This window comes from Aedes aegypti, unplaced genomic scaffold (genome assembly GCF_002204515.2).
Source record: "Aedes aegypti strain LVP_AGWG unplaced genomic scaffold, AaegL5.0 Primary Assembly AGWG_AaegL5_hic_scaff_363_PBJ_arrow, whole genome shotgun sequence".
In the NCBI taxonomy this organism is placed as follows: domain Eukaryota; kingdom Metazoa; phylum Arthropoda; class Insecta; order Diptera; family Culicidae; genus Aedes; species Aedes aegypti.
The window spans coordinates 10868-26837 of NW_018736027.1; the positions used below are offsets into that span (position 1 = coordinate 10868).

At 35.5% G+C, this 15970-nt stretch overlaps 1 protein-coding gene across 1 annotated transcript; it reads left to right on the top strand.

The window, feature by feature from the left end:
• Positions 1–332: 332 nt before the first annotated feature.
• LOC110681079 (protein hook homolog) lies at positions 333–8431 on the top strand (the record flags this gene model as incomplete). Its single annotated transcript, XM_021856851.1, has 2 exons — positions 333–446; positions 5687–8431. A coding segment is annotated over exon 2 (2568 nt), but the record flags the coding sequence as incomplete, so codon positions are not given.
• Between the last annotated feature and the right edge of the window lie 7539 nt (positions 8432–15970).

Genomic DNA, 15970 nt, shown 5'->3' on the forward strand with positions numbered 1-15970 from the left:
CTGTTTTGTCTACAACTAATGCTTAATTGATTAATTGTTTTAGGTGAGTAGGTGTAAACCTTGTTAATAATATTTGAAAATAGTAAAAAATATAGAACTTAACTATATTTGGATGACTACATAAACACGCACATTAAAAATTTGATCCGCAACTTCAGACCAACAGTTGCAAACATCCAAACAGCTATTTAGCTACAGGTGCTCGCTTCCGAAACAAACTCGGAAATCGTCACACAACTTCTATATTTTGACTGCCGTTTCCTTTCACATTTTGCTTCGTTTAGCTTTACACGACCAACTGATCGGGACTAAGATTCAGTGTTTCGGCAATTTTTGAACAGTGAACATCGTGCATTCGCGTGAATTCTCTAGCGCCACCAGACCAGCAGTAGTTTCGTGCGTTGTGCGTGGAATTTTGGTTTCTTCTGAGCAGTGCGTTTTATTAGGTTGGTTGCAAATCGTTGAGCAATTACATCTGTTTCTTAGTTTCTGATACAGATCGTTTCGTTGTTCGCTGTTGAATGTCACTGTTCGGTGCTGCGTTGAAACTGCGACATTGCTATTATGCAATTAATTCAAAACAGATATTTATACTAGGCATCGTGTTCTTTAAAAAAAGAAGACATGTTATGAATCCCAAAGTATAATTTCGCAAATTTTGTGAATTCAAAATAGAAACTGAAATCAATACTTGGCGAAAAAACTGTGTCAGTGCGCTAAACTTTCGCTTCTTTTGCACAGATATAAACTATATGAATGAAAGTCAAATCAGTAGTGTGCTTTCAACATTACAAGTTGTATCGATCTAACAAGCTCTACGGAATGCGATCGAAAGAATGTACACGTTGTTTGCTCAACGCTAATCTGTTATGTGCTTGCCAGGCAAAAGTTAACATTCATCAGTAAAGTCGCTATTTTCGTGACAATGCCAATTCCGTGTTGGAAAACAAACTTATTTATTGAATCCCTAGTATTCCGTTTTAATTACAGCGTAAACGTCCTTGTTTCCAAGCAAAAAAAAAAAAAACTAATGGTTGCGATGCTTTACCGCAACGAAAAGAGCGCCATATCCGACAATGTCCTTATATTTAGTTTCTTCAAAGTTTTAAGATTTTGTAATTGCTGTTCGATTTATCGAATGCAGTAATCTAAATAGGCTTTTTTTTTAAGTTTTGTTGGTTGTTTCTAATAAAACACTGTTTTTATTTTGACTGAAATGGATTTTACTCAAAGGTTCATCCATAGAATCCTACCAACACGTTGCGTTACTCACAGAAATTGAAGCCATCAAAAAAATTTCAAACATGAACATTTTTTTTTCGAATTTCTGTACTAAAGGCTCAAAATTTCATTCGATTTTTCCTTGTGATTCGATTAATTGAACTATGCATAGCATATTCAACATCAGTGCCTTAGACTTTGTCTCCAATCGAATGTAAATGTCGAGTGTTAAAATATACACGCTAAAATAACAGCAGGTTTGATCGAATGACTAAATTCAAAACAACGATCACCACAATGGTAAAAAAATAAAACACCATAATATCAATACTTTACTCTTCGATTTGCACTACTGTTTTAATCTTGGCAATATCAAAAGGAAAACAGCCTTTTGAATTCTACGTTGCATGCTTTTGAATTGAAATTGAAAAAAAAAATCAAAAACAAATAAATAAATTAAAATTCGAATTTGGTACTATCCGATTTAATTCCACTAGAGTTTTGTATCCTTTGACAGATACGCGTATTTCGACCTCAACTGTAAGGCCGTCTTCAGTGTCGTGTACTAGATTCTACTTAGAACTCTTCAAACCATGATGATTGGTGTTTTGAATTGAGTCAAGAGATAAATTCATTCGATAGAACGTATTTTTTTGCATTGTGCATGATTTGTAGACTTGTTACTTTGTTAAGCTCTACAGTTTCTAGCACTAGACTCTGAAGTGACAAGTCGTTGATTTTGAACATCACATCTCTTGTAAGAAAGCAATCATTGTCTGCTAGTTGGAGAAAGTGATTGAAATCAATCCAAACCCCTTCTAACAGATGCAAGTTGGTCTCGAGATAAGATAAAAAAATACACTCCGAAGCTTGAAAGCTCAAATCTGGTCGGGTGAAAAGCATTTTAAATATTTTTTTTATTTCCCAATCAAAACATGGAACGTTGAATTCAATAGCTGTTGTTTTATACTGTCAAGATTAAACAATAGTGCAAATCCAAGAGCAAAACTAGGGATTTATTAATGAAAGATTAACGGAAATAAAATGGAATGATTTGACAACGAACCGGCATTGCTGATTTTGCCTAGTGTCGAAAATAATGTTGTAACACGGATATGACTTCCTCATTGATAAAAAATGTATTTTGTTTCGTTCCTTTGATCACACTTCAAAACTAATGAACAGCAGAAAACATCAGCAACTTAGTATCGCCATAATAAAAACTTAAAGATGCATAAATTACATATTTTTTCTCTGCGCAAAAAAAAAACATTTACCGAAATAATTTCAATTAGGGTAACTCGTCAATTGTTTAACCCGTATAGGCCTGAGTGAAAGCAAAAATTCTAAAACCCTCACCGCTCAGCGAATTCTTAATGGATTCAAATGATTTTTTGTCAGTTCACTGGTACACATATCTAGTTTCTAGAAGTGGCCAGAGGAACGCGGAAATATTCCTGTGGTCGGAGTTATTCCGGTGGGAGTTATTCCATTGGGTCAGGTCGGGTGAAAAGGGTGCTATGCGTTTGTGCCCCTGGAGGTAGGCAAATTTCAAATCACAGATAAATTCCGGAATCGGGTATAATGTGGCCACTATATGACGGAATATTAGGAAAATTTCATCAGTGTAAACCTTTTGAGAAACATTTGAATTGGATAACTATGAGTTTTGCATTTGATAAATCCTACAAATGACCATTTTCGGGTCCTGGGACGCCTCAAACTTACGATGAAGTGGCCAATTTGTATCTGAATATCTGTGCCAAGCTTATGGGAATGCATTTTGGGTTAAAATTATATTCGATTTCTACTTTTCGAGAATTGAAACGGTTTAGTGTCCAACGAATCTATAGCCGGTTCTTCCGGGCATTACGTCCGAATGGCCACTTCCGGTATAGCTCAAACAGTGTAAAACTCTTCATTCATAATGTTAAATATCATATCTTAATGATTTATGCAAATTAAAAAGAATGTCATTGCAAATAAATAAAGGTAACTAAGCATGTCCCAAAAAATAGCCAATTTTTACCCGACTTGACCCAGTGACCCACCAGAATAACTCCGGCCACAGGAATATTTCCGAGTTCCTGTGGCCACTTCTAGGAACTAGATATATGGGCCAGTGAACTGACAAAAACTCATTTGAATCCGTCAAGAATTCTCTGAGCGGTGAGGGTTTCAGTATTTTTGCTTTCACTCAGGCCTATACGGGTTAACGTTTAAAATGCTCGCTAATGACCGAACACGCCATAAGCAATATACGAACAGTTTCTCAATTTGAAATTCTATCGCATTGGTCACCACCAGCAAACAAGCAATTTGATTGATTTTCAACGCGAATTGTTGTCAGATTCTCCAGTTTTGTGCACTTGAAAACTCAAAGTATGGCTTCGTTTTATAATCACCTTGATGTGATTATGTGTATTTTTGTGTAATATATGGCCAAAATTATGGGAAAGCGACGAAGCCGCGAAATTTTGAATTTATCGCTTTGGTCGCACGCAATTTCAAGAATTTTTCCGCGAATTTCCATTGTCTCTAGATATATGATATGGGCATTTGACACGATTCAGCAGTACAATTTTAGAACTAGAGTAATTAAAGTATTTCCGACAGACCGTTACGCGTTTATATGTTGACCATTCTCGGAAAAATCAAATGGAAATAGCTGAATTCTATAGATACGTCTGTCCAAAATACATACACTCAAAACAATCCAAACGTCATTTCTAGGTGAAAAATTACGTAGATCATTCCAAATTAATTTTGCGTCCACTTCACCTGACTAAGATGAAGATCACTAAGCCATTCATAACCACCAAATAGTGAATCGGTAATTGTTACTGAGGCTACCTATCGCACTTACGTGAAATTCACGTAGGTGCCTAAGTTCATTTTGACATCTGCATATTATACGTACATTCGGTGTTAAGCTCAAATCCTAGGATGGCGCCCGCTTGAGTTTTTGAAGAACTTCAGAAGCTGCTGAACTTTTTGAACCCTATGTAAGATTGATTTCAAGGTAAATATGCGTTGAATACCGAAGAATCCCTGCATTACTTCATATCTTATACCTGATTTATAAACTCTATCAATTATAGCACGCGAAAGCCACAACAAGACAGACCAAACTCACAAAATTTGAGAAATATGATTCAAAATGCTCAGATTGAATATTAAAACATCACAATTTCGTTTACATTTTCCAATTGGGAATTAGTTTTCTTCCAAAGCCTATTCGAAATAAGGTTGGTCTTTATTAAACTGTAAATGTAATTTAATGCAAAACCATTTATGTCCTATTGAAATGCTACCGTAAAGGCTATTGCAAGTCGTTCCATGCCCGTAGAGGACTATCGGTCTTATGAGCGTTTTGTACATGGTACATTTGGTGCAGTTGTGAATCCTTTTTGACCGCAGCTTCTTAAGGAGTCAAGACTTCCACTGATGATGCGCCCCGTATTTCACGACTAACGTTGTTATCAATCCTTAGCAAGGATCCAATGTAGATGAACTCGTCAATCACGTCGAACGTATCCCCGTCGCGTATTCCCGTCCCCTGTCGCGCTCGGCTCCACCTACTAGCATGTACTTTGTCTTGGACGGCGTCTTGCTACCTCCTCAAATGTTCGGCCGATAATGTCCATGTCATCGGCGAAGCAAACATATTAACTGAATATCGTGGAAATCGTACTCCGATTGTTAGGCCCGGCTCTCCGCATAACACCTTTTAGCGCAATGTTGAACAACAGGCATGAAAGTCCATACCCTTGTCGTAGTCCACGGCGGGATTCAGACGAACTGGAATGTTTGCCGTGAATTACAATTTAATTCGTTGTACGATGTAAATTATTCGAATGTTACGTCTGTTTGTCTGTGGTGTAGTGTTTAGTTCTTTGATTGTATTGTTTGGTCCTGCAAAGGCGACCGATGGAAAAGGAAACGCTCTTGTTGTTATCATGGATCGTATTACTAACCTGTCTGATTCTCGATTCTTAAATACCTCATCTTTCTGTCTAACCCTTTCCATGTCAACTGTAAAGCTTCAGAGGTAGAGGTACGTAATTTACATATTTTTGATCATTGCCCCGATGACCATGGCCGGCACTTTAATAGAATTTTGAAGTCTCAATGTGTGCACATTGAGAATTGTTACCAATAACTAATGGCTATGGTCCCTAGTTGATCAAATCTCGATGCAACATTATCTACTTGTTGTGGTCAATCACGAAGTAGGTAGTTAGCAGCTATGAATACGACCATCTATGCTCATGCTTGCATGCTCAATTGTGAAGCATGTTATATAGAAAAGCAAATCAACGATTTAGGTACAATTTATGTTTGTCAAAAATTTGTTTTTTCGCTAATGTGGCATGAATAGACTCAAGAAGGTCATTTGCAAAAATAGTCATCTAAATATAAACTATAAATACTAATAAACTTCGTTATGTTTTGCCCTTTTCAGGTGCCACCAAACCTGTCGCAGTTTTCCAGCCCATCAAACCTTGGCCCCAACAAGTCACCCGTTGTAAGTCGCTCAGAGCCTTCAGTTCGGTTCAAGCTAGAGGAGGACATTATCGGCAGTCTCAGTGTGAGTAGTGCCAGTGCCAGTGGTAGCAACAATGAAGACAGCCTAGAAATTATGGAGGAAATAGATATTCCAGACGATGAAAGTACACAGGATAACGACGCTAGCGGTAGCATTTCGGAAAACCTTGTTCTTAGTGCAGCTCCCGCTGAAAACGTGCCTCAACGGTCTGTAGACAACAGTAAAATAGCGACCGACAGAAAAAAGCAGTTGTTTGATATTGACAATGAACTGCCCGGTGAATCGGGTGTTCGGAAATTCGACATTGATGATTTGCAACTGTCCGGTGATGAAATAGCTCAACATTTTCAATCATTTAGTGAAAGTACTGATCTAAAGGATGAAGATAATAAAGTGAATCTTGCCGTTAAAAAGAAGCTGTTGAAACAAAACCACGATGTAGGCTCACTGGGTACGTTGTTAGATAATATCGAATCTTCATCGGATGTTCTAGGAAGTGATCCAAAGAAAGAAGAATCAGATTTGAAGCAAAAAGTGGGTGAATCGAAAAAAGAATTATCTCCACTAAATGAAGATGTAGTGTTGATAAACAATAGCAAAGTGAGTTTAAAATCGTTGAAGAAGCTCCAGAAACAATCGAATGTACTCGATAATAGTGGCGATAACAGTTACAGCACAACTAATGACATCTCGGAATTAGCTCGAGATACGGAGAGCGATCGCATAATGAGTGATAATAACGATAACAGCTCTAGAAGCGATGTTGCTTCCAAACCGATGGATAGTGATAAGGAAGCATCCCTTCAAAAATTATCATCATTAATGTTAAGAAGTAGAAGTGCAGAAATAGAGGAGAAGAACGTACAAAGTGAAGATAAGCCTGAATTTGCTAGTCTTGGCGTAGTGAAGCTATGCAATGAGCAATCATCAGAGGTACATGACTCAAGTGTGGAAGAAGATAACTCTATAGAAGAAATGTTGATGTCTAATGCCTCAGTTGACATATTGGCAGTGAATGAAATGGTTCTGTCAGAAAACCAGCAGTTGAAAGAAGATTCAAGTGATAGTAATCTATCTGGTGATTTAAAGGAAAAAATATTGACTTCAAGCAAATCTTTTGAAGAAATTAAATCACAGCATGAGCTAGATGTACCTGCCGACAATCTTGAGGGAAATAAACCTGTAGTTGTTAAACAGATGGAAAAAGTTGTTGACATCAAGGAAGCGTTAGAGGACATCTCCGAAGAGTCAGAACAAACACTGACCAACTCCAACCACTCGGAAAGTCGCCCGAATACCGATGACGAACAATCAAAACCTCTAGCTGTGGTAGAGAAAGGTAAAGAGATACGCAAAATACTGGAGGAAAAATTACTACACAAGCAACTTAACATTGAAAGTACTATTTATGAAGACAACAAGGAAAACATTCCGGATTCTTTGAGTGTAAATAAAAGTTTTGATTTGGACAGTGTTGTGAGCCTGAACATGTTCCAGGCAATGAATAACGAAATAAAGCAATTGCATGAAATAATTGCTACCAAAGACATGATGTTAGAAGCCTATTCTACCAGAGATTCTTTGAAAGAAACTCGACTAGAATCTCTAAGAGACCCACAGAGAAGTAGCGACTCAAGTAGCTTAGCTACCAATTCCACTGAGTACAGACCTTTGAACGATGAGACTGTATCCAAGAAAGAACTCCTCCAAAAAGTCGCCGACCAAAATCAGTGGATTGTTACACTCGCAGAAAAGCTTCAAGAAATCAATCAAGCACGAGAGATGGAGCGATCAGAAAGTATCAAATTAGTAGCGGAAGTCAATCGTCTCACAAAGCAACTGGCTGAAAATGCTGATACAATCAAACAGAGACCGCATTGGATGCGTGATCAGGAAAGTACGGGACAAAGAATATCGGAGATTTCTATAGATTTAGTCAGCGAAACCGATGATGCCTTATCGGATTTTCCAGATTTATATGAGGAGCGCTCAAACAGAAATTCACGGGAACGTCAACTGGATTTAAATTTGGACATTGATTATTCGGAACAAAATCCTCTTCATATTCCTACTGCAATCAGCAAGCAATTGGAACAATTCAGAAAGTATTTATCAGCAGATGAATTGAGGCTATTCAACATGGTGCAAGGTAAATTCGACGATTATTTGCAGCAGGAACTAGACAAAATGAAAACAACTAGTGAAGAAGAACTCAAAATCATTCAAGAACGGTTGGTCTCAGAGAAAAACGAACATGACGCAGAAGTGAGCCGACTACGGCAACTATTATCAAACGTGAAAAGTGGATCCGTAGAGATCGAAGATTTGAAAAGTGAGCTTGAGGCTCGCCATACTCAAGAGATGGATGATCTACGAACATATTTCCAGGAAAAGGTTGCCGAATTCGAAAAGCAATATTCTGAAAAGGTGCTTTCGCAACATAGCAGACAAATGTCTAACGACACTGCGTCTGACATATCAGACCAAGAAGAATTTCCAGAAGAGAACGGCGGTTATCATTCTAAGCACACCAGTCCAAAACGCAAGGCTAAAGAAGATATCTATCTCAGCCCAACGCATAGGAAAATTACTCCAACTACTATTGACACCACTGAAAGTAGTGCGGACGAAGTAATGGAATTTCCCATGGAGGAAGAAGATGTGAGTACATTTTTTTATTGAAATCTTTATAGATAGCACAGCGTAACAAAAACGATAATTTTGCCTGTCTCAAGGATCAAATTATGTGTCTCTAGTAGATTTTTGGTCGCTGAATGTGATGCCGTACTCAGAAATATTCCTGCACGTCACAATTATTAGTTACAGGTCGCCAAAGTTGTATAAAACACTGGTTTAAATGAGATTTAAAGTATGATTTATCAAACTTTTTTTTTTTTTTTTTGTATGGTATTTAGTTGGAGCTGCCTGACAGCTTAACTTGTCAAGGCTGAACCCTCGGTCTGACTTTTGCCAAGTTTCCCCTCTACCAGGACCAATACTCAGACGGACTAGGCAATGGCGCCCACATGAACACTGTTTTTTTATTAGTATTGTGACGTGGTAGTTTTTGAAAAGTGCCCATATTCCCTTGCTTCTGAGAAAAGGAAGCATTGTGAAAATCAGCAGCTCCATCAGAATTTGTTTGAAATAGTTGTGTAGTAGTGTCATTACTAATACTGTCTAGTCGAAATGGTTTTGAATAATTTGTCATTCAAGTGCTATTCTGATTACTCCTGTCTTTTACGTACACTGAGGAAACTGAAGTTATGTTCTTCATAACACCTTTCGTATGAAACAGTATTTTGAAAGATGAAAAACATTTCATGATTTGTATGATGCCCATAACTCGCTTATGAAGAGCATACGATTTAAATTTAAGATTCATACGAGGCTCTATAACATTTCATACGATGTGCTTATGAAATCCAAAGCGAGCCTTGTTTGAAAAATATCATACGTTTTTCTTATGAACCGAGCATGGTCTATGTACAAATCGATTCAAAATGGCGTTTGCACAAAAGTAGCTCGCGAATTTCAAAATTTTGGCAAAGGTCTTGGCTGTGTTTAGAGGTAAAAAGTAATTATCTATAATCCTACGTAGAGTGCGGGTGTAAATGGGGCGACCAAAAGATGAAATTTGCAAAGCTTTATCTCGTGCACAATGGAAACAAAATATGAGGTTATCGAAGAGGCTAGAACACGTGAGAACGTGAGTTTAGTAAGTTCTTAGATTTTATCATGTATTTCAAATAATTAATCGACAATCTTCTTCAGAAGCCGTTTTTCCGGAAGCGGTGCCAGACTGCCAGGGGATTTCAGTTCTGCCAACGGCAATATTCGATTGAATGGCAATTTCAACGGGGAGACAAACTATTGATTTAAAAACAATGATGAAATGTATATTTTTAAGTAAATACTGTTTTCTTATTTTTTTACATAAATATAGCATAGTTTTATAAAGTTGAAGTGAAAAAGTGATATTCTATAAGACATATTGGAAAAACTAGAAGAAACGTCTTGTTACAATTGAAGTACTGCAAAAGGCATAATAATATAAAATAAATTTCATAAATGTTCGTACCAAGGTCATACTTAAATATGCTGTGATTCATACAAGTGCAATTTGATATTCATAACAAATAATCATAGATTTCATACGACACATTATGAATTCTATACTACTGTACTGCAAAACACATACTATACCACAAGCTAATTCGTTCATACCGCCGTCGTATGAAATTTATAATATTTTCTTCTAGTAAAATTTCATAACCGTTTCGTATGGTAATCGATATATTTTTTCCTCAGTGTAAGATTAGAGTCTTAAATGTCAATTGTCGTCAAGTTTTAACAAAATTAGGCTGTTTAATAGTAGTTCTAGTTAATTTTATTTTTTGTTGTTAAAAGTGTTTATTGGTCATTACGTTCATATATCCTTAAAGAAAAAAGTCGCTTCCTTGTCTGTTCAACAATTTTTCGAAACTAGCAAGTGTACCCTAATGATCGATCTCAGCGTCTTACTTTCCATAGTCATTTTATAGTGAATATTGAAGATTAAAGTTACCTTAGGCTTCTATTACAGTCTCCTACATGATTCACTTTCCGGTGGCAAATGCAATGCTTCACAACGCCTACTTTCTACTTGTAAATTTTGCGAAAATGAAGCTGGAATTAGATTATTTATACCGCTGTTACAAAAGAGGTATTTCTTATTACACTGTTCGACAAAAAATTTTTTTGGATGGATCAGGGACGCGTTAATATGGGTCTTGAAGTGCAAGAAAAGTATAGAAAGAAGCCGTTTTCAAAATGATTTGCAGCACCCCTGGATTATTTTTTGATAAAGCTTGAAAATTTGGCATTTTTAATCACAAAAAGTGTGTAATATAAGCAATATATCAATATCTTTTTAAATTCAATTATACAACCATTGAATTTGTCAACCAATATTTTTTAGCACTGGGATGACTTCAGGGAAACGCGCACCATTTCAGAAGAATATTGGCATCTATTTTGTATATGAATTTGGAATGCTAACGATCATCAAGCAAGTACGTGAGGATGTGCTCCATATAAATACTATTTTTTTCTATTTCACACATTTGGTTCATTATATAATAATTATTATAGGTTCAAGAAGAAGCTTGATTAGGATTTTATTCTTTGCTCCATTAGACCAAAGCAATGAGCAATGCAATCCAGTAACATTTGATTTAAACAAGGATACGACGACTACGGAAAATTTATGTGTCTGTTATATTTATATGGGCTGGTTAGTCTAATAAACTCTTAGCAGTAATACAAAATTCGGTTAGACACTGACATGTAAGTGGTCTTACATGAGCTAGTCGGTTTATCAGGAACCGATGGCGAAGTCTATGAAAATGTGACAATATTGTTATTTGCGATTTCCATAGATTTTGATACGTACTCATTAGAAATAGATTACCTATCGTGAGGTCCATTTGTTATCAGAATATCCCTAGAAATTACAGACTAACGTAAAATAACAACCAACAATTCAGTAATCAACAATTTCACCTTTGTTGTGACAGCACTCGACAGCCACTCAAGCAGGCATGAGCTCTTTTTAATTCAGTTTGTGCACAATACTAATCATTTGTGAAAACTGGTTAAGTGGTTACATATGCCTGCTTCTTACTTGTAAGATGAAAAAAATTCTGGTTAAACCATTTCCAAATCTTTTTTTTTTTTTTATTCAATATTTAACATTTTTTGCGCAATTTAATCAAACTTTCAAATGGAGCGTTAGTTTCTTGTTTAATGGGATGTTTTCTTCAAATGGGTTTAGTTGTAAGCATATTGGAAGCATAAAGAAGTCGACCATTAAAATTATTTTAAACTCGTTTCCTTATGAGGTCAAACGTGTCCATTTATGAACCCCATTCCCATATCCTCTAAATGAGTAAAAATGCTTTTGGATTAAGTGAAGAAACAATTTATAAATACATTTATGATAAACAATTTGGCGAATCTTAATGTCTGTTTTTTCTTTCTTTAAACAGGAAGACATATAAAAAAAGTGTTTTTTATTCATTTAGATTATATCACATTTTTTTATGAAAATTTATTCTAAATCTGAAAACTGAAAGGTTTGATTAAAAATTAACCGGAAAAATATGTGAAATGGTAGAATCAAACAATAAAAAAATCGGAAATGGTTTAACCCAGAAATTGTTTCATCTTACAAGTAGAAGCAGGCATGTTACCACTAAATCAGTTGTCACAAATGATCAGCATTGTGCACAAACTGAATCATAAAGAACTCATGCCTGCCTGAGCGGGCTTCGCAAAAAAATATGACAATGTTGATTACTAAATTATTTATTGCTATTTTCTGTTATTCTGTAATTTTTGTAGGGATATACTGATGAAAATTAATCTCACGATAAGTAATTTATTTTTAATGAGAACCTATCGAAATATTTAGATATCACAAATAACAGTGTTATCACATTTTTTTACAGACATCGTCTCCTGATAAACCAGCTAGCGCTTGTAAGGACCACTTACATGCCAGTGTCCAACCTATATCAATTTTGTATTTCTGCTGAGAGTTTATTAGGACCAACCAGCCCATATAAATATATATAACAGACACATAAATTTTCCGTAGTCGTCGTATCCTTGTTGAAATCAAATGTTACTGGATTCCATTGCTCATTGCTTTATCTAATGGAGCAAAGAATCAAATCTCAATCAAGCTTCTTCTTGAACCTATAATAATTATTATATAATGAACCAGATGTGTGAAATAGAAAAAAAGTAGTATTTATATGGTGCACATCCTCACGTACTTGCTTGATGATCGTTTACATTCCAAAATCATATACAAAATAGATGCCAATATTCTTCTGAAATGGTGCACGTTTCCCTGAAGTCATCCAGTGCTAAAAAATATTGATTTGACAAATTCAATGGTTGTATAATTGAATTTAAAAAGATATTGATGTATTGCTTATTACACTTTTTGTGATTAAAAATGCCAAATTTTCAAGCTTTATCAAAAAATAATCCAGGGGTGCTGCAAATCATTTGAAAACGGCCTCTTTCTATACTTTTCTTGCACTTCAAGACCCATATAAACGCGTCCCTGATCCATCCAAAAAAATTTTTTGTCGAACAGTGTTATGGCAATGTAAAAACCATATTAAAATAAGATTGTCGCCACTTATTTCTACTCAGTGAATCTACTAGTCATTTTCCTAAGAGTTCCTATGTATTCCCTACGTCGTATATGATAACGATGTATCTAACTAGCTAATAGTAAGAGTGGCTACGGATCATTCTGGTTAGCAAAAGGCAAACTGAACGTCACCAATAGTATTAATGTCCACTTCGAATAGATTAATTATTTGAAATGGGCATCAATTCTACCAATGACGCAGAATGTCCGTTGGATCACATCCGAGATATTATTGCGTCTATGCCATATGAATTATGACGCGGCTTTAAGCAAAAAGTGCCAAAATATGATACCACCACTACAGGTTACGCCTTTGGTTTCCAACATATGGGCTAATGGATTATGCCCTCCCATCGCGGCAAGGTCGCATAACCAAGGGGAGGGAAGTATGATTTATCAAACTTTTTGGTGTTAAAATCCAACAAGCATGCAAAATAGGACTTCAATTTTCAATTCAGATATAATTCAGTTGAAATTGCACGATACAATTTCGAGTTCAAATCGATTTTTTCAACATGCTTGCAGTCTCCATACTAAAATTTTCGTTTCTCTTATATGGCAAAATACAATACTTTTCTTTTCAATTGAGTAATTAGCAGTATTTTGGTGCTTGAGACAAAAACGTGTTCCGTAGTGTAGTCAATCTTTGATTTGTTCTTAACCCTCTAATACCCACATTTTTATTTTCGATCTAAGTAGGGAAACTGGGGGTAAAATGAACACCCTAAGCAATTTTCATGTTTTCTTGTTTATGAAGCTGCCAGATTCTTTTTCAATAGCTCACAATTGAAGAAGGATGTTTAGGCAATGTAACAAGTTGAAGTATTGTGATGGAAATAGAATTTTATCAACATTATTATAATTTTGAAAATTTATCCGGTAGTATTCGCCCTACCAAAGTGTTCATATTACTCCCATCTCGAGTGGTTCATTTTACCCCCAAAGAATCAACATAATCAAATCATTTATTCTAAAAATTTGGAAGATAAAAGTACTTTCAATTTCCGTCGTCTTATCATAAATACCTTAAAGATATGATGTGCTGCGCAGTTCAATAGATTATTGATGATTTTAGTCATAAAAACTTTAAATTCCACGAGTGAAATTTTACATCGTTTAAGAAAACGGAGAGGCGTACTTTGTTTTTGTTTACTTTTCTAGCTTTTGACAGTTCTAGATCACGCTAGAGTTGTCGAAATAGTTTCTTAGTCATAGGATTAAGGATGGTGCTATGCAAAGATTTATAGCATAATTACCGTAAAACACAAACCTGTTCATTTTACCCCCCCCCTATTCATTTTAACCACAGTTCCCCTATAATTTTTTGCTATCTAAAATCGATCTAAACACGTTTTGGACAATGATTTTCTTCTACTCGTAAATTGATGAATTTTGGTTTTTGATTTTAATAAGTCTTATTTTTGAGCATCACTATCTTTTTTCATTTATAATACAAATTTGAGTTTTCGCAGTATTTTTTTAAAATATAAAATTTCTTATTTTTTTCTGGAACATATTTTATTTTCTGTGTAACTATAGCTTGAAAAAAAAAAACGATTTTAAATTATTTGAATTCCATCATGTTTTTCAGTGGTAGGTTGAATGTAGAAACAATCTTTAATTTTTGTTTACCGGCATTTCGGTCTATTTTGCTCGAAGTAAGAGGGAGCATGGAGAAGAAAGCAATGAATACTAGATGGATAGGTACCGTAAGCAGGGCTGGTAGCATGTCACTTTTCAGTGACTTGGTCACTTTTTTCGACTTAGTCACTAAAAAGTCACTACTTCTAACAAAAATCATTGAAGTCACTTTTTTAGGAAACGGTTACTGAAGTCACTATTTTCGCATGGATTAGCTTTTGAAACAAGCAGCGAGAAATAGTTATTTGTTATTAGAAAGATAGTGTGATTTGGAAATTAAAGTGTCAAGAAAGAAAGGGACTATTGGCTAACTTTCTGGAAAAGTTCAGGTAAAAATGCAGTAAACATTTCCCACGGAAAATATTAAAATTTGTCTGGGAAATGTTTTGGAGAAGATTCTGGCAAAACTGAGAATGCGACTTTGGGAATAATTTTCTGGCCGAAATATTTTAATAAACTTTGACGAACATCAGGACCAATATCCAACAATCCTCTTGAATAAATTACTAGTTAATTTTCTACAGTAAACTGCTGCTATAAAAAGGATCTTAAACCTGTCTTCTGAAAGAACCTCATCAAAACTTTTTCCGGAAGATATGCCAGAAACGGATAGGAATACCAACCATAAGAATTCAAAGAGTTTGTCAGGAACTCGTCCAGGACTTAAGCAAGTATTAATTTTGCTAGAAATTATGTTAGAAATTTCAACAAATAAGCTATATTTTTTTCCACTGATTTATCCATGGTACTGCTGTTACACGACTTTGGTAAAATATTTTTATAAAAAATGCGTTCCTATAATAAAATACTTGAACATTGTTAGACAATCATAATTAATCAACACTGATATCAGTGGATATACAGTGCCGGATTTGGGCTCCGGGGGGCCCGGGTCAGATCTCGTAAAGGGAGCCCCTCTATAAAAAAACAGCACGTTTTGGGATTCCACAAACTAACGTATAGAACGAGATGATCGGTCTAAACATGAATGGCCTGAATTGTAGTGTAACTGACTTTAGTGATTGACGGTAGTGAGCTATACATATTGAAAAATTCGACTGTTTTAAGCTTTCCAATAGTGTTTTGAGGTGATTTTTCCGTCCAAAGGGAAAAATATAAAAAATCTTAAAACGAGCCAATGTTTTTTGGCCTAATAAGTTGTATAAAGCGAAGAATTGCTGAAAATCTTCAATTCTCCAAAGCTTCTTTTGATTCTATTTAGTATTAGTTTCCAGTTTGTCTCTGGTTGCCGCAAAAAAAAAAATACAAAGTGTTTACAGTACTGGCAAGAATACAGTACACAAGGCCGATTGACCTGAAAATTTTAACGCACGGAAAAAACTTTCAAA